Source organism: Lagopus leucura, unplaced genomic scaffold, assembly GCF_019238085.1.
Source record: "Lagopus leucura isolate 7727_CA_CO unplaced genomic scaffold, USGS_WTPT01 Super-Scaffold_100157, whole genome shotgun sequence".
Taxonomy (NCBI): domain Eukaryota; kingdom Metazoa; phylum Chordata; class Aves; order Galliformes; family Phasianidae; genus Lagopus; species Lagopus leucura.
In genome coordinates, this window is record NW_024962334.1 from 48,798,160 (window position 1) to 48,815,777 (window position 17,618).

The following is a 17,618-nucleotide window of genomic DNA, read 5'->3' on the forward strand; positions in this document are numbered from 1 at the left end:
AATTTTTGATTGTCCTTTAGTTGTCTCCAGAGCTGGAGAAGGACGTGGTTGGGCTGGCGGTCGATCTTAGCAAATTGGACCCCAGCCCGAATTAAATCATTAAACATTTGTTTTCGGGATACCCTTATGGGTCCCGATCGAGGAGCTCGAGTAGCCGGCATTCTGGTTTTATTTACCGGCAGGACCTCTGCTTCCTCCAAAAACCGAATATTGCGCCTAGTCCGCAGGCGTTCTGTTTCTCCCAAATCGGCAACTAACTGGGCAGCCTGCTGGACTACGGCTTCTGATGCTACAAGGGGATTTAATATCGAAACTAGGGTGCCGTACAGATGGGAGGGAGCTTGTTGTAGAATTAAATCTCTCATCCCTGCCGAAAATTTAACCATATCAGGGCCATCAAATGTATCTTCATAAATGGCCTCTCTTACACCCAGTTCACGGATATAGTTCTGAAGGTCCTCCATGGAGGACCACATACCTGTATGTAACGGTATGTCTGATTTATTCAACCATACCATATGGCAGGCCGCCATTAACCATTCTAGTATGGAATGGTTTTCATCACGATATTGATTGCCCACGTATAACCTTTGCCTAAGAGCAGGATGGACAGTCATGGTGGCCAACTTAGATATTTCTGGGCCATTCACCACAACACTTTCTGCCCCAGAATCCCACAGTCTCAATAACCAAGCCGGCACACTTTCTCTGGGCTTCTGCCGAAATCGTTGTACTAAGTCCATTAATTCTGTTGCTGTGTATGGCCGAGCTGTCACATGTAAATGAGTCTGGGCAGGGGGCCATTGATCAGGCGGCACCCCTGCCGGTCTGTCCTGTACTTTTTTTGTTTTTTGGGTTATCACAGGACGGACCTCCAATGGATCAGTTTGAATTGGACATTCAAGGTCTGATTTGGATTTCTTGTTGTCCTGATCAACGAAGTCTGTTGATTCAGGAGCCTGGTCATCATTTATTGAAATATTACGAATTTGGCTTACAGGAAGATGTAGAATTGGCTTCTTCCCCGTTAAAACGCCAAGTTCGTGCTCTAACTTTTCAATGCGATCTTTCAAAAGCTGATTTTCGGTTTCTAAAGTATTATTTCTTGAGTCCGCATGATTTAAAGCGGTTAATAGTGGCCATGCCACCATGGAGGCAGCCAATTGTCTTTCTTTGGTAATGAGAATGTCCTTGCCAAGTCCTTGAAAATAGTCTGCCATGCGATATGGGGAGAGATTGCCCATAACACGTAAGGGACCCCATTTTTCAATGATGGCAGCTAACTCGTAATAGGGCGATCCCTCAAACCCTGGGATCTGCCCTGGAATCATTTTCTCTAGGGGAGTATTGTTCTCCCCCTTGACCCATTTATAGAAATTCCACAGGAAAGACATGTTAATTTTAGTATATTCAGCCTGCCTGGCTCACCAAGTGTATAACCAAGATGTTATAATTGCAATATAATCAAAAGAGTAAGGCAAACAAGGATCACAAAAGAGAATAAGTAGAAGAGCTTACCCTTGGGTTGAGCTCACTAGAAGATATCAAAGAGGAGGATCTCCAGAAGAGATCCTTCCCCTCTGGTAGCCAGCTCTTAAATAGGTCCAGGAGGGGTGGAGCCAGGCTCCACCCCTTCCGGTAGCACAGGTGAATTGCCTTCACCTGTGCTCCTCTGGCTGACTCATGGCTCACCTCAGGTGATCAATCAGAGGTTCAGGCCGTGACTCAGCAGTTCCCATACACCTTTTTGTAAAGGTTGTTGTTTAATTTGCAGATACTGTATTTGGGGGAGGAATTTCTTTTGGAAGTCCTGATGCTATTCAGGCATTCAAGGCCAGGCTGGATGGGGCTTGGAGCAACCTGGTGTAGAGGGAGGTGTTTCTGCCTGCAGCAGGCAGGTTGGAACTAGATGATCCTAAAGGTCCCTTCCAACCCAAACCTTTCTATGATTCATTCTAGGATTCTATTTCTCAGCTCCTGGTGTGAGATCTCCAACCTCTCCCTGTTGTTTTTCAGTGAGGCAGATCAAGCTGGTGAAAGGTCTGCAGCCCCTCGAAGTCTCTGAGAAGGGCACTGTCACCTTTTCTGTGGAGGTGTCCCACGAGGATGTGGAAGGGACTTGGCAGAAGGATGGCGTGAGGCTGAAGCCTGCACCGAATGTCACGATGGGCGTCCAGGGGAAGAAACATTCACTGACACTTTCCTCTGTGACTCTTGAAGATGCAGGACTCATCTCCTTTAAAGCAGAGGGCATTCATTCATCGGGGAGGCTCACTGTGATAGGTACTGCTTGCTTTGGGATTTGGTTATCTGCTCCTGTTCCAGAGTACTTTAAGAGCACAACCAGCTTTCTTTGCAACTGCAGAGAACATTATGCACTGAGCCAACAGAATATCCCTCAAGTATCAAGAGGACTGTTGTAACATCATTGTCCCTAGCACGAGTAATGATAACTTGCTCAAAACAATAGGTTTTTGTTATTAATTACAAGTTATATTAAGCATGGAAAGTAGGCCCTGCCTTTTATTATTCCTCATGCCAGATGCTCCTGGAGACCTCATTCCCAATTAAATGCACATCCTTTTTTTTTCCTTCTCAGAATTGCCTGTGAAAATCAGCAAACCATTGGCAGATATCAGTGTCACTCAGAAGGACAGGGTCGCATTCGAGTGTGAGCTGTCCAGGCCCAATGTGGATGTCAAGTGGTTCAAGGTATGGCACACAATGACATTTTCATTTCTGGCTTCTCTGGAAATGAATGAGAGCCTTTAATTTCACTTCCAAGGGATGCAAGTCTGAGCTTTTGCTTTATAGCTTTGGAATAGCTCTCTTTCCTTTATGCTCTTTTACTTGCCCAAAATCAGCACTCTTTGTTGTTATATCCTGAGTTCATTTATCAGCTTTAAATTGAAATTGGTCTCGAGCTTATTGTGAACTCCTGAAGTCTTGCTGCACAAAATGTTGTTGGTAGGAGTACAGTCTTGAGCTTCAGCTCTCACACAGAAATTCTCACCCAGAATTTATAGCTCCGTTGTGAACTGAGTTTTAAGGTAAAACCTCAGTTTTCTTTGCACCTGACAGTCTGAGAATTTGCTCAGGCACTTTGTGTACCTTGGTGGGGCTGTGCTGATTCTTCCCTTACGTGGGTATAATGTCGTTTCTTCAAGATAATGTACAAATGGGCTTGTTGCCAATCCTCTGCAGTGCTTTAAGCTGTCACAGGTCAGCCAGAATTTACATATGTTCTACAGCCCTCCCCACACGTTGAAAACATTGCACTGTGCAGCATATGTTCCAGTAAGCACAGTTCCATTAAGTCTTGGGAGGCAGGTGTATTAAGCAAGGAGCTGAAGACTCCTTTTGGTCAGTGCAGAGGTGGAAGGACTGGAGATCTGACTTGGCATTTTCCCTTCTAGGATGGGAAGGAGCTCCAGCAAAGTAAAAAAGTGGGCATTACTTCCCAGGGAAATAAGAGAAGTCTCATTATCCACAAGTGTGAATATGAAGACCAGGGAACCTACACGTGCCAAGCAGCTGAAGACAAGACATCAGCTACACTGAAGGTTCATGGTATGTTTAACTGAAAGAGTAGATAAATCCTATTGAGGTATTTTGCTCTACAGCAAGAAATGCTTTATGGGCAGTTTGGGCATTTCTTGGTTAGTCATTTTTGGATGCCTTTCTCTTTTTAGTGAGAATACTGGCAGAACTGTTGTGTGCTTGTTCTATCCTTAGAAGAATATTTTTGGACGAAGCTCTAATTGAGTTTTCCATCTACTAGAAGTGATTTATAATTTCTGGAACTTAAACAGTATTTCCAGATCAGCAAATGAGCAAATGCTGGACAGACTGGCATAGATCAGGGATTCAGTGTCTGGTATGCCCATGGTTTGGTTCAGCTTCTGCCAGTGCCAAAGAAGGACTTGCATACGTACTCGAATACAAACTTGGACAGTCCCTGGGTACAATTTCAAGAGTTGCCATACTTTTAACCAGTGTAGTAAATGCTAAAGAGAATGCCATGATAGCTGACTGCCTCTCTTCTTTATGCTCAAGAAAGATTTTTCCCTCCATTTATTGCACTGGTTAAACCCCAGTTGTAATTCATCCCCAGGCTCTGAAACATCAGACTGGTTACTGAACATGCAGGTCTACTATGCCCTGCTAGATGCCATCTTCCAAAGGAACATCTGAAAGGATCCTTTTTTCTGATTTCTTACTAGATGCTGTCCTCATGTGGCCATTTAGGTTCAGTGTTAGCAGTCTCTTCATGAACATCTGTCCTGTTCCATTACTTTGGTGAACTCTCATTTTCTCTCACTCTGCAGCCAGGTTGGGCTGCTGTTTTGGTGCTGGCTGGCTTATGCAGGAACTTTGCTCCTGAGGTTAATCCAAGTTGTATCCAAGCCCTTCAGGAGGAAAGGGAAGCAGTAGCACAGAAATATGGTCCAGTTCTGACATAAATAAGTGCAGACCTGGAGAGTTAAAAGGGATTGTGTCATGTTCAAGAGATTTTGAAGCAAAGGTACCCTTTAGGTAAGACTTGTGCCTGAGATTCCATACGTTCTGGGCACGCGAGTTAAGGAAAGACTGGGAGCATGCAGAGAAGCATATGAATGAAAAAAGGTTTATAGTGACACAAGAGAGTTCTGTCTGACATAGTTTGGAAAATAAAGATGAGGTGATTGGTGGTAACCAATGTAGCTTCACCAAGGTCAAGTCATCTCTGACAAACTTGGTGGCCTTTCATGGTGGAGTAACAGCATGAGTGAATAATGGAAGAGCAACTGATGTTATCTACCTGGACTTGCAAAGCATTGCATGACATCCTGGTCACCAAATTGGAGAAAGATTTGATGGATAAGGATAAGGTTGCATGATAAGGAATTGGCTGGATGGTCACGCTCGGAGAGTTGCAGTTAATTGCTCAATGTCCAGGTGGAGACTGGTGTTGGGAGCAGTGTCATTTAACATCTTTGTAGGCAACATGGACAGTGGGATCAAGGGCACCCTCAACAAGTTTGCAGATGATGCCACACTGAGTGGTGCTGTTGACATGCTAGGTGGAAGGAATGCTACCCAGAGGGACCTGGGAAGCTGGAGAGGTGGACCCATGGCAACCTCATGAAGTTCAACATGGCCAAGTGCAAGGTCCTGCACCTGGGTTGGGGCAATCCCAAGCATAGGTACAGGCTAGGAGGAGAATGGCTTGAGAGCAGCCATGACCCTAAGAAGAGTCGGTCTGGAGGGATGCGTCCCTGCCTGTAGCAGGGGGGTTGGAACTAGATGACCTTAAAGGTTCTTTCCAAGCTAAGCCATTCTATTTTATGCTTTTTCTATCCTTAATGTGACTGGACATGTTTTAGAAAAGATGAGATTCTGGCTTCCATTAAAACTATTTGCAGTATGCTCCATTGTAGCTATTAAGTCTGTCTCTAAGTTCAAGGGTGATAATGTATGTACTGTGTTGAAGAGACAAACGACTCGTGAACGGATTGTGGTTTAGAATAAAATGTAATGCCATTTATTTTCCATGCAAATATTTGTAAGGTAAAGATGGTGCACTCAGTTCTGGAGACACCCTGACAAATATATCTCTACTGTTTCACAGCTCGAGATATCAAGATTGTTAAACCACTGGAAGATGTGGAAGTGAATGAATATGAGAGTGCATCTTTCGTCTGTGAGATTTCACACGATGAGGTTCAAACCCAGTGGTACAAAGATGACAACAAGCTGAAGGCTGACGACAACATTAGAATGCGTCAAGAAGGTAGGATGTAAGGGGGGGATCTTTTTCCTGAGTGAGGAGCGGGTTGGAGAACAAGCAGAAAGGACATCTGAAATCAGTGTAAGAAGGCTCAGAAGGGAGTTTCCCTTTTGTTTTGGGATTGCAGTTAGGCTGGAACAAGTGATGTGGTGGGAACTTTAGTGTGGGAAATGCGATGCTATCCCACCATCCCATGCTGCCAGGAGCAGGTAGGAAATCAGTGCAATTATTTCCAAAGTGGGGGTGAACAGGGCAGTCAGTTCATCTCTGAAAGGAGTTTTTGTCTGGCAGTGAGTGGGATCCTTCTGTCTCAAGTACTTCACAGATGATGGCGGCCGCATTTGGTCAGTCCTTGTAGAAGCCATGTTTAGATTACGCTTTGATGGGGAGGTGGATGTAGGGAAATGTGTGGCTTCACTGAGATGACAACAGGCAGTGGTGGTGTGAAACCGGATGGATGATGCTCAGCCCTGGCAATGCTCAAGAAAGCAATGTGTGGTTGTGTGTCTGCTCTCCAGCACAGTTTGGTGGGGTGGGTTGGCAGATGATCTTAGTGGTGTTTTTCACCCTTAGTGACTCTGTGTTCTCTGCTTCAGGAAAGACCTACTCACTGACTTACACACGTGTCCAAGTCAAAGATGCAGCAGAAATCAAATTTGTAGCAGAAAAGGCAGAATCTCGTGCCCGTCTTACAGTCAAAGGTAATTATGCTTCTGATGATGACTTTGCTTGAATTATCTCATGTTTTAAACCAGCTAGCATCCTTTGCTTTAATGCCAAGGGAGTTAAACAACACCTGGACCTTTCGCAGAAATAAAAACTCCTACCTACCTTTCTGCCTGTGAAATATACACCTTGTCGTTTGGGATTTACTTTTGCAAAGTAAAACAGTTTATTTTCTCAGGTTGATTTTCTACCTTTTGACTTCAGATTTGTGTTTGAACGTTGAGAGAGATAACACAGAGTTGACTTTTTCATTTTCTCTTGTTTGAAAAGAGCACAGGTCTGTTTTTATATGTAATGTTAAGCTTAAGTAGTGTGATAGAGAAAGAAAAGGAAGATGTTTGAATTAACACACTACTCAAGAGCTTAGGAAAGCTGAGTTCAGTCCCTGGCTTTGGCACTGCACGGCCGTACGGTGCTGAATAATTTACTCTTTATCTCTGAAATCTGGCCATCCAAGTGGTCAAATAGGGATAACAAGTCTTTTCATTAGCTCCTTATTTGCTGTGCATTAGATCAAGTGCTTAACAGAGTGTCGCCATCCAAGTAACCATCCATAAAAGAACCATTGCTACTGAGTTTTATTGGCCTCTTTCACAGAAACTGTGCTGATTAGTATATATATACATATACACATACATATATATATACATATACACACATGCTTGTTTGTTTTAGAGCTGCCTGTGAAAATTGTGAAACCTCTGCGAGATAAGATTGCACTTGAAAAGCATCGGGGATTCCTGGAGTGCCAGGTGTCTCGTGCCAATGCTGAAGTGAAGTGGTACAAAAAGGATGTTGAAATCCATCCTAGTGACAAATATGAAATTGTGAGCGATGGCGTGTATCGGAAACTCATCATCAACGATGCAGACTATGAAGATGAGGACACATATACTTGTGATGCCTTCGATGACAAAAGCAGTGCTCATTTCTTTGTTGAAGGTAAAAAAAATAATAATAATTTTTAAAAAAATGGAATGCAGATAGACTTATACAAAAGCCATTGTCACTTACTTTGAAAACACAGTGCAAATTAAGCAATTATTTAAATTCAGAGAGTTTTTTGCTTTCCCAAAGTCCATTGATATTCTTCCTCTCATAAGGGCAAGAACATCCTGGAAAATGAATTTCTCCCAAGTAGAATCATTAAATTTGAGCTACAGAGACCTTTACTAGGAGAAAAACTTGTTCAGAGATAAGTTTCCATAGTTAACAAAAGTAATTACCAATATCTGCATTTCATTGAACCTCTGTTCCATTTTATAATGCCAAGAGTTTGATATCGGGATGGGAAGGTCATGGTTTGCTTTGGATATTGGACTGGGAATCAGAAGATCTGGGCTCTCTTCAGGGTGTCAAAGTCTTATTGTCTGACTTCTTCACAACATGTTTTAAGGCATTTTAGCTGATAGATGCAATGTTCATGTCCAGTAATGCTGGCATGAGAGAACAGGGTGATAATGTAAGGACTTTTTTCATTCCTTCTAAATCTCTGCTTTCTCTCGTTCCATCCTTCTTAAAGAGCAATCCATTAATATAGTAAAGGAGCTGTGTGATGAGGATGTGACCGAGCCTGAGGAAGCCAAATTTGAATGTGAGATTTCCATTCCTTCTGTGAAACCCCCCAAGTGGTGTCTACGTGGAGAAGTCCTACAGCCTGGCAGAAACATTATCATGCAGCAAGAGGGCACCATCCACCGACTGACCATACTGAAAACCACCACTGACATGACAGGCACCATTCAGTTCTCAATTGGCAAATCAAAATCCACAGCCAATCTGCTTGTCAGAGGTAACGTGTCCTAGCTTGGATTACATCGTGAGGATGAAGAATTAATTAATGTACAGTCTTCCTTCTCTGGGGGCTTCGAAGTATGGTGTGTACACCTGGAGTGTCTGCTCCGTTCCCAGTTAAAAGTTGTTGGACACTAAATGGGACAGCTGGGTCTCAGTAAGGGATCTGTTTCAATAAGAGTGATGTATTCAGATCTACAGAGCTAAGATTTTTTCCTTAGCCTTTCTGAAGAAGTCAAATCAGGTGAAATTTACTGTATTTCTGAACAAGACAAGTTTAAGTTTGGTAGCACATGTATTTCATGCAGTTCGTCATTGATTTGATCTGGAACAAAGCTTCCAGGCTTTTTATCTTCTGTTGTCCCCAGAGTAAGAGTCTCCGTTCACATCCTGAAGTCCTTGTTATGTTTCAACTCACCCTTACTTGAATAAAATCTTCAACTGAGAGCAATTCAATAAGCACAGAATAAGAACTGGACTGTGCATTTGGTAGATAATATACAGTATTATTTTATAGAAATATAATCAATAGCATTCCCTGCAGATAATCATTTATTTTATCTTCACAGAACCATTGTGAACATGAGCACACAAGAAATTAATTGAATGGAATGCATACAAGAAACTTTGCTCTTCTTCCAATTGCACTCATCCTTTCTTCTCTTCCAACCCTGCTTTGCAGATTACCATATACAGATCACCAGGAAGTTGGAGGATAAAACAGCTTTGGAACGTCATTCTGTCATCCTGTCCTGTGACTTCAAGCCTTCTCCAAAGGTTGTGAAATGGTTCAAGGGCCACACACCCATCGAGCCCTCTGACAAGTACAAGATCAAGAGGGATAAGCATTCAGCAGAGCTCAAGATTCTGAAGCTGAAGCCTGATGATGCTGGTGTGTACAAGTGCAAGGCAGGAATTGCAGAGACTGAGGCCACACTGACAGTTGAAGGTATGAGCAGGGAGGATGGCCTCTTGCATGTCCTTATGGCTTAACATTTCATGTAAGATTTCTTTTCTTGAGGTTGACTTTTACAGTTTTCTCCTGCTAACTTTATGAATGTACAGTCTTCACTGAGCTGTTTATATTATGCAGTGTGCAGAAGTTACAGCATACTGAAATCCAACATTTACGTTCAGGTGGGTTATGCACACACAGGAGCAATTTCTGGACAAGGTGATGGGATTACGAGGAAAAGAAAGATAAGTTCAATTCTCGAGACATATTGTTTTCCATTTTGTCCAAGGAACTGAATCCTTTGAAACTCTTCAATAATTCTAGGTAAAAATGTTGGGGTTTTTTTGTGTGTGGATTGAACTGTGACAGGCCTCTGATTTTTGGTGCACGCCTGTGGTTTTCGTTTCCACTGACCACTGTGTCAGCTCTTACCTGTTGTACATTTGTTAATCATAATAGTCGTAGATTCATAGAGTAATTAAGGTTAAATTAAGGTTAAAGACCACAAGATCATCCAGTGCAACAATTCTACCACATCCCAGCATGACAGTACTGGTTTTATGGTAAGTAACGTAGGTGCACCTTGTTTCCCCGCAGCCCGCAATGTAGAAGTAACCAAACACCTGCAGGATGTGGAAGTTGAAGAAGAAAGCTCTGCTGTCTTCTCCTGTGAGCTGTCCCATGATGACGAGGACGTGGAATGGTTCCTGAACGGCACCCTCCTTTACACCAACAATTACAATGACATCAAGAACGTTGGCAATTGCTACACGCTGACGATGAAGCAGGTCAAGCCTGAGGATGCTGGCATGGTGACAATGAAGTCAGAGAAGGTGTCAGAGAGCGCGCGTCTGAAGGTGATAGGTGGGTCTGACCACATCCCTCCTGGGTGTGAATAAGAGATGCTGAGGAGCTGTAGTTTGCTACGTTGTGCAGCAATCCTGCTTCTAAACCTCACCTCTCCGGGGTGACAAGTCGTCAGGGGCTTTCTTCCAGTGGAAGGTTCCATTGTAGCAGATGAATATCAACAGAGGAGGATGGTTTTGGTGTCCTGACAAAATATTCCATAGCTCATTATCATCATTTTACTTAACATAAGAGTTTCAAGAGCAATTTCTTTTACTGCTTCAGTAGTATGCAGAGATAGCATACTGCTATCTCTAAGGATTTCTGACTGCAAGGAGCAGAGCTTGTGTTTACCTCCAACGGTAGGACACAGCTTTCAGTATATCTGTTCTGGAGTGGTACAGATTCAGCACGAAGAATGCAGTTTGCTGCTGTTCTTAATATGTTTTAAAATTTGGTCACACAACTTAATTGCAGAGATTTGATGAGTTGTCATATGTCACCTCGGCCATAGTAAGTTGCACGCTGAATCTGATCAGTTCCTTGGAACTCCTTGAAGCACAAGGTAAAAATTTCTTTAGAAACACATCTGTACATGGATGCTCAGGTAACTCATAGGGATTTGTTGTCCTGAGTTATCTTCATCATGTATCTGTGTTGATCTAGAATGGATGCATCTGTGGGAAACACTCTGAGAAATTCTGTCTGAAAGTCAGTCTGAGATCTTCCACATTGTTGTAGGAAATTGAGGAGATCATTCTGTGTGTGTTTTGCATCCTGGTATGACTAAGCAACTGATCTAGCAGTGGATGTCCCTGTTTATTGCAGGGGAGTTGGACTAGATAGCCTTTAAAGGTCCCTTCCAACTCTAAATATTCTGTGATTCTAATCTGCTCTCTCCAGCAATTAAGCTCTTTTACTCTGTCCACTCAGAGTTTGAAAGATTTCCTCTTGCTCTTTTCTTTTATATTTGGTGGATTTTTTTTCTCTGTATAAACATCTTATGTGCGAAATAGAAGATAGATAAAAGGAGTCAGTAAAACAGGAAATCAAAAGTGTTCAGCAGCATATCCTCTTAAAGATGCTGCCTGCTGCATGAGCTCTGCTTCATGAGAGGGCAGTGCCAGCTCTCCAGCTTTAGAAGAGCTGCATCCCAATTACTTCACATGATATCAGTCCCACCCACAGCAATGCAGGCTGCCTCTCCTGTTTCCTGTATTCAAGTGATTAGTTCAGAATTCCATAAACTCATTCAGTTGTCAGACATGAAACTGCTTTAGGCTCTACATTGGTGTTGTCAGTATTGGTAAGGGTTTATTTATCCCTCTTTAAAAATCTGAAAGCCACTGGAAATGTCTCAACTTAAATATCGCGTTGTCCTGTGTTGCCTGTTTAATTCCAGAGAAGCCTGCTGTCTTCATGAAGTCCTTGGATGATGTTTTTGGTGAGGAGCGAGGTGTGATTAAACTGGAATGTGAAGTCTCCAAAGAGAAAGTCAAACCGGTGTGGAAAAAGGACGGTGTTGTGCTCACTTCTGGCAACAAATATGAACTGGTACAGTCTGGGAAGACCCTATGTCTCCTTATCCACGACCTCGAGAAGGCAGATGCAGGTTTATACACCTGTGATATTGGCACTGATGTTGCCAAGTCAAAGGTCGGCGTTCAGGGTAAGTCCTGTGGACAGTAAAGGGATGCTGAAAACACATTCAGGTTGGTCGCTATGTCTTACAGCTATTCCTCCTTGAGGCTTAGTGGTTCCTACAATAAAACAATGTTACTGCAATTTATCACAGTGATGTCTGGACAGTTCCCATTGCTTTTGATGTAAATGTATCTCATTTTTCCATGAAAATCATCTGCACTCTGTTCCACCGAGTGAGCTGCTGTCCACATAGTCCTTCCAGAGCAAAGCCAGGAGATTCACATGTCTCTTTTTCTATAGCTTTCTGGTAATTCTGAGTGGAAAATGTCTGAGAAATTCTTTGCAAGTCAAGTACATCAGTAAGGAATGCAGCCATGTCCTGCAAATCCTGGGTTAAAACACCAGTACTACTACTCATGTCAATCATAAATGCCTTTCCTCCATATAAACCTCATATTAACCAATCTCTTATCTTCCAGAGCTGAACATTGGCATTACCAAACGGCTGAAGAACACTGAAATCCAGGAGGGAGAAGACTGTACTTTTGAATGCATTTTGTCCCATGAAAGCATTGATGACTTCAACTGGACACTGAATGGGAGCAGAGTGGAAAGTGGTGGGAGATTTAAAGCTTCTAATGTGGGTCGGAAGTATACTCTCAGTATCAAAAGTGTGATTCCTGCTGATGCTGGGGAAGTCGTTTTCACTGCCCGTGGTCTAACCTCCAAAGCCTCTCTGGCTGTGAAAGGTAACGAGATCAGACATATCCTGGGGTCTGATTCCTTCAACTGTGCTCTGATAAGATTGTTGTGAGAGCTAACTCATAATATGGTTACAGTAAATAGCAGCCTTCTGCGTGAACCTTGAAGCACTGAGAATTTCTCTTAAAAATAAGTGAAAGGATGGAACATTTTTACACAAATGCGAGAACTGCCCAAGACACTGGGGTAGTGTGGAAATGGGCATCTCACTGCAGAGCTTGTTCCATTAACAATAAATCAGGGACGATCTGTTCAGGGAACTGTAGGAGCAAGTATCCTCTAAGTATAAGCTGAAGGGATGGCCTCCACATCATATAGCTGTACAAAAAATTCCTATCTAGGACGTGCATTTGAGAGCATCATCTGGGGCTCCCAGTGTGATCAGTGGAGTGAAGAAAGAGGCACTTTTCAGTTATGGCTCATCATCTGCAGCTGGGTAGATTTAAGACAAAACAAATGGTGCCTTGAGTTCCGTTGCCCATATTTAGCAGATTACTGCTGGCTGTAGAATGGCCTCCATTGCAACTGCCTCTCCAACTTATCTCCAGAGTATAGATGCATGTATTTACAGAGAGACATCCTACCTAAGTCTATATTACTCAAAATGCATTTTTTTTCTTTCAGAAAAACCCACTGAGGTTACGAAACATCTGGAGGATAAGACAGCAGCAGCAGGGCAGGACATCAGCCTGAGCTGCGAGCTGTCAAAACCCAATGTGAACATCAGGTGGTACAAGGATGGCAAAGCAATCCGAAAAAGCCAGAAGTATGACTTGCAGCAGGAGGGAACGAAGGCCATCCTGGTCATCCATGACTCCACTGTCAAGGACAGTGGGGAGTACACCTGTGAGACAGAGGACTCTAAAACAAAAGCCAGGGTCACTGTGCAAGGTGAGTAGAAAAGCACGCTAGGGATGGCATGAAGAGAAGTCGAGGTAAATATCTGCAACCTATGGGAGATGTTCTTCTCTTCTGCTTTTTTTAAGCGGGATCAATTATTAGTTTTCTGAAGATATTATGGATTAGGGTCTTTTATTTAAAATAATCTGGAAACTGAATGATCCCCACAGTCATGTGGCTCTGGGCAGCCTGGTCTAGTGGTTGGTGACCCTGCACGTAGCGGGAGGCTTGAAACTTTGAGGTCCTTCTCAACCCAGGCCATTCTATGATTCTATGATCTTGGATGTTACTTAATGAGCCAAGCAAAGATGGCAATCTGAATTAGTCTTTATTGAATATGGGTAATCAAAACTTTACACAGTTGCCAGATGAGATCCCACCAGCACATGTATGATGTTATTAAACTTTCCCAATATCTTCTGGAAATGTGCACCCCATGTTGGTGGGCAGACTCAATGATCTTCTTTGACTCTTTCCATCTCTATATGATGTGGTTCTATAAGTGAGGGCAAAGGAGATTCAAGATCCCTCTGTATGCTTGGGACTTGTTGGGGTAACAAACCTCTTTGTCCTACACCTTCATCCCTCCTTTTTTTTTTTTTTCCTTCCAGAAAAGCCTAACTACTTTATCAAGGAACTTTCAGATCTGAAAATTGAAGAAAGTGGAACTGCAGTTTTTATATGCCAGAGCGAGAAAGCTGCATCCTCTGTGATATGGAGGAAAGGCATAGCTGAGCTCAGGCCTGGCAGGAAATACGAGATGACACAGAAAGGACGAGACCTGCAGCTGACCATAAAAAATCTGGAGAAAAGTGACAGTGACACCTACACCTGTGACATTGGTGATGCCCAGTCCAGAGCCAAGCTGGTTGTACAAGGTATGCGTGAGAGCCATGTGACTGTGCATCCTGTTTCTCCATTACCAATTCTTCATTCTTGGTAGAATTTGTACATTTATGGCAGATCTTTGGGGCTGCAGCTTTCTGGCCTGAATAGGAGTTCACAGGCCGTGCACAGAGCAAACTGCATGGGAAAGGAGGGAACTGTACCAAGTAGAGCAGTGCTGTTGGGTGCTTGTGTGTGCACATGTTGATGTACTGCCATGCATGCACATGCAGATCTATTTCTCAGCACCTGGGCAGCACATTCACTCATTTTTGGCTCAGACTCATTACACATACATTGCACAGGGCATGGATGAAGATTTAGCAACATGGAGCCTGACGTGTAGAGCAATTGGTCGATTTGGAGCATTTATACTTTGAGAACATTATGTATCATTTAAAAACAAAAATGCTGACGTAAGTTGAGGCTGGTGACCCTGAAATCAGTGTGAAGTTTCTATCTCTGTTCTTTCTGAGTTCAAAATAGTTCTCCATCATAAAGTTCAAGATAAAAGAACAAAAATTCCCTGATGCTGCATTCCAGTTAGTTCCATTAGGAGAAAGATCATAATAGTGGATTTGCCTTGTGCCAGCTACTTGTCCTGCTGTACGTGTTCTGGTACCCTGAAGGTGTCTTCATCCTATTTTGGTGTGTGTCTTGTGCATATTATCTTTTTGTGAATAGTTTTTTTGTGTTCAGTAGCAGGGGAATTGTGTTTCAGTCTTCTGTATCGTGACTGTGTGTCTTTCTTGAAATACGTGGAAAATCTTGGATGTTTCCACAATGGTTTTCATGTCGGGAATGGAAGATTCCAGTAATTGATGTATCTGTGTTCATTTCAGGCCAGAAAGTGCTAATAACAGAAGACCTGGAAGATGTCACTGTGTTAGAAGGAGAATCTGCCATGTTCAAATGCAGAATCTCTCCTGTAGAGTATAGCAAAGTGCAATGGTTTTTGGATAAAACCCCACTCCATACCAATGAACTTAATGACATCCAGTCTCAGCCTGGCGGATATCACCTGCTAACCTTGAAAAAACTCTCTCTGAAGGACTCGGGGCTCATTACATTTGAAGCTGGTGATAAGAAAACATCTGCCAGTTTGGTTGTTAAAGGTAATTCAAGCATTAAAAACTGCAGGAGAGAAGAGAATGCTTAGAAATAACTATGGGATAATGTGGATAGGTGAAAAAAAATGCTATAAATTTGGCCCCATCATTTGTATATCTAAGTGTATTGTTACCTATATAACAAAACCTGGACTGGGAAATCAGTTTCTTGCAATACTGGAGATCTGTCAATATGTTTATTGGGCCTTAGATGGGAATGTTATATTATAACAATGATGCACTGGATATTGCTAAGCTCATAGGGCACCACTGCAATGGTAAGTGAAAAGAAATTGATTAGCTCATCGAAAAAAAAAGAAAAAAGAGCAACAAATGTCTTAAATTTAATTTTCATTGTTTGAGGGGCAACACTGCACATGTCCTCTGCTATTCATGGTTGACAAGATTTTCTCCTGAGAAGTTAAACTAGGCAAAAACTACAGTGCTAGCCTACTTTTGTAGGGAAGGAATAAGACAAATGCCAGACGCCCTAAGGGTGTAAGTTTAGAGAAGTGTTTTTTCCTAGTGGAAATATAAATATTTCTTACTACCCAGAGATGTACACCATACAGGCTCTGTGTCAGATCGTATTCTCATTCTTTTCAGAATCCTCCTGTTTCTTGCAAGGAAATTTCTTTTAAAATTCAAAAAATTTGCCCCAGTTGGCAATTTTTACCTTTCTACAAAAGTGCAAATAGATATTTTTAAAGTGAAATGAAAGATCTATTTGCAAAGGGTTGACTTGTTTTGGTAAAACCAATACATGATGCTGTATTGCGGAGGAGAACAGCTTTTGATTTCCCAATTTACTGAGTTTTTATGTATTAAAAAGCCAGAAGTTATGAGGTGTAAGACCTGTGTTGGTCAGTTTAGCTTTTAGTAGCTAGCTTAGGCTGATTCTAGGAGCTGTAATATACTTCCAGAGAGCATTTCAAGTCCTCTATCCTAAAAACATGTTTTGGAAATGAATGCCCCATCCTTGGAGCTGTTTGTTGTCTTCCATTAATGATAGAGATACCCTACATGACCAGTCTAGGATATCTGCCTACTTCTTAGATGGCCTTGTAATGATGAATCATAGAATCATATGATGAGGTGAGCCCTCCTTTATATGACTGGCTGAGAAATCTGAATGGCACCTTGCTTCATCAAGAATTAGCCTTCTGCATTCCATTGGAAGGCCCAGGCTAAAAAGGACACGTGGAGAAGTGTTTAGGAAAGTTATGCCTCCATCTTGTTGAAGTTCAATGAGATGTGAGAGATCTCATGTTTTACAGCATTTTTTTTCCAGTTTCTCCCAGATATCATTAAACCAGATTTTATGGCATGATTAATGCCCTCCTGAGGGCTTTGTAGCCCAAATTATTCCTTGCTAACCTGTGGTTTTAATGCAAGTAATCTTGGACATGATCCTCACAGGTTACTTGTGATTTGAACATCTGCACCTCTTGTGAAAATCTCAGACCGTTTTTATGTGATTCTAGAAAAGCCCTGCATCTTCACAAAGGAGCTGGTTGACACTGAAGTCACTGAGGGACAGGATGTGATTCTTCACTGTGAAACCTCCAAATCAGACAGCCCTGTAAAGTGGTGCAAAGACGGGAAGAGCCTTAGGAATTCTTCTAAGTACAACATCAGTCGGTCGGGATTTGAAGCCAAGCTGGTCATATATGGGGCAGAAGAAAGAGACAGTGGCAGATATGAGTGTGAGGCTGGAGCAGCTAAAAGTAGTGCGGTTATTACTGTCAAGGGTAAGAACATCTGGAGTAATGGTTTGGGTTCTACTTTGTCATCCATCACCAAGTTCAGAACAATGCGTAGAACTGATGAAAATGTGAAACTACACCAAAAAGGAGCCTCGTGTCTTTGCAGCTCAGTGCAGGAAAGGTTCTAGTTGAATCACCCAGGATAGCATCCAGAGAGGTGGCAGAATGTGAAACGGGACAACAAAACAGAAAAATGAAACAGAAAATCCTTCATTTTATCCAACTTTATCTCTGTGAAAGTATCGGCTCCCTAGAGCTGTCAGGAGAGGATGGGTCATGAGAGAATGGTGGCAATCTCTGTAGAAGATCATAGAATCATTAAGGTTGGAAAAGACCTCTAAGATCATCTAGTCCAACCGTCCACCTCCCACTGGTATTTCCCCCTGACCAGGTCCCTCAGTGTCACATCTCCACTGTTCTTGAACACCTCTAGTGATACTGATTTCACTGCCTCCCTGGGC

General features: G+C 42.5%; 1 protein-coding gene across 31 annotated transcripts in view; it reads left to right on the forward strand.

The window, feature by feature from the left end:
- The window catches only part of OBSCN (obscurin, cytoskeletal calmodulin and titin-interacting RhoGEF), a 176,423-nt gene that overhangs the window by 53,871 nt on the left and 104,934 nt on the right, over nt 1-17,618 (forward strand). For 29 of the 31 annotated variants that reach the window (XM_042888385.1, XM_042888386.1, XM_042888391.1 and 26 more), the window contains 15 exons: nt 2,017-2,283; nt 2,600-2,712; nt 3,417-3,570; nt 5,612-5,773; nt 6,367-6,471; nt 7,172-7,438; nt 8,019-8,288; nt 8,973-9,239; nt 9,843-10,109; nt 11,494-11,760; nt 12,215-12,484; nt 13,122-13,388; nt 14,009-14,275; nt 15,125-15,397; nt 16,876-17,142. In XM_042888385.1, coding sequence (XP_042744319.1) covers nt 2,017-2,283; nt 2,600-2,712; nt 3,417-3,570; nt 5,612-5,773; nt 6,367-6,471; nt 7,172-7,438; nt 8,019-8,288; nt 8,973-9,239; nt 9,843-10,109; nt 11,494-11,760; nt 12,215-12,484; nt 13,122-13,388; nt 14,009-14,275; nt 15,125-15,397; nt 16,876-17,142 — 3,483 coding nt within the window. The remainder of the gene's footprint in view (nt 1-2,016; nt 2,284-2,599; nt 2,713-3,416; nt 3,571-5,611; nt 5,774-6,366; nt 6,472-7,171; nt 7,439-8,018; nt 8,289-8,972; nt 9,240-9,842; nt 10,110-11,493; nt 11,761-12,214; nt 12,485-13,121; nt 13,389-14,008; nt 14,276-15,124; nt 15,398-16,875; nt 17,143-17,618) is intronic. The other 2 variants (XM_042888389.1, XM_042888393.1) reach the window with 2 other exon arrangements.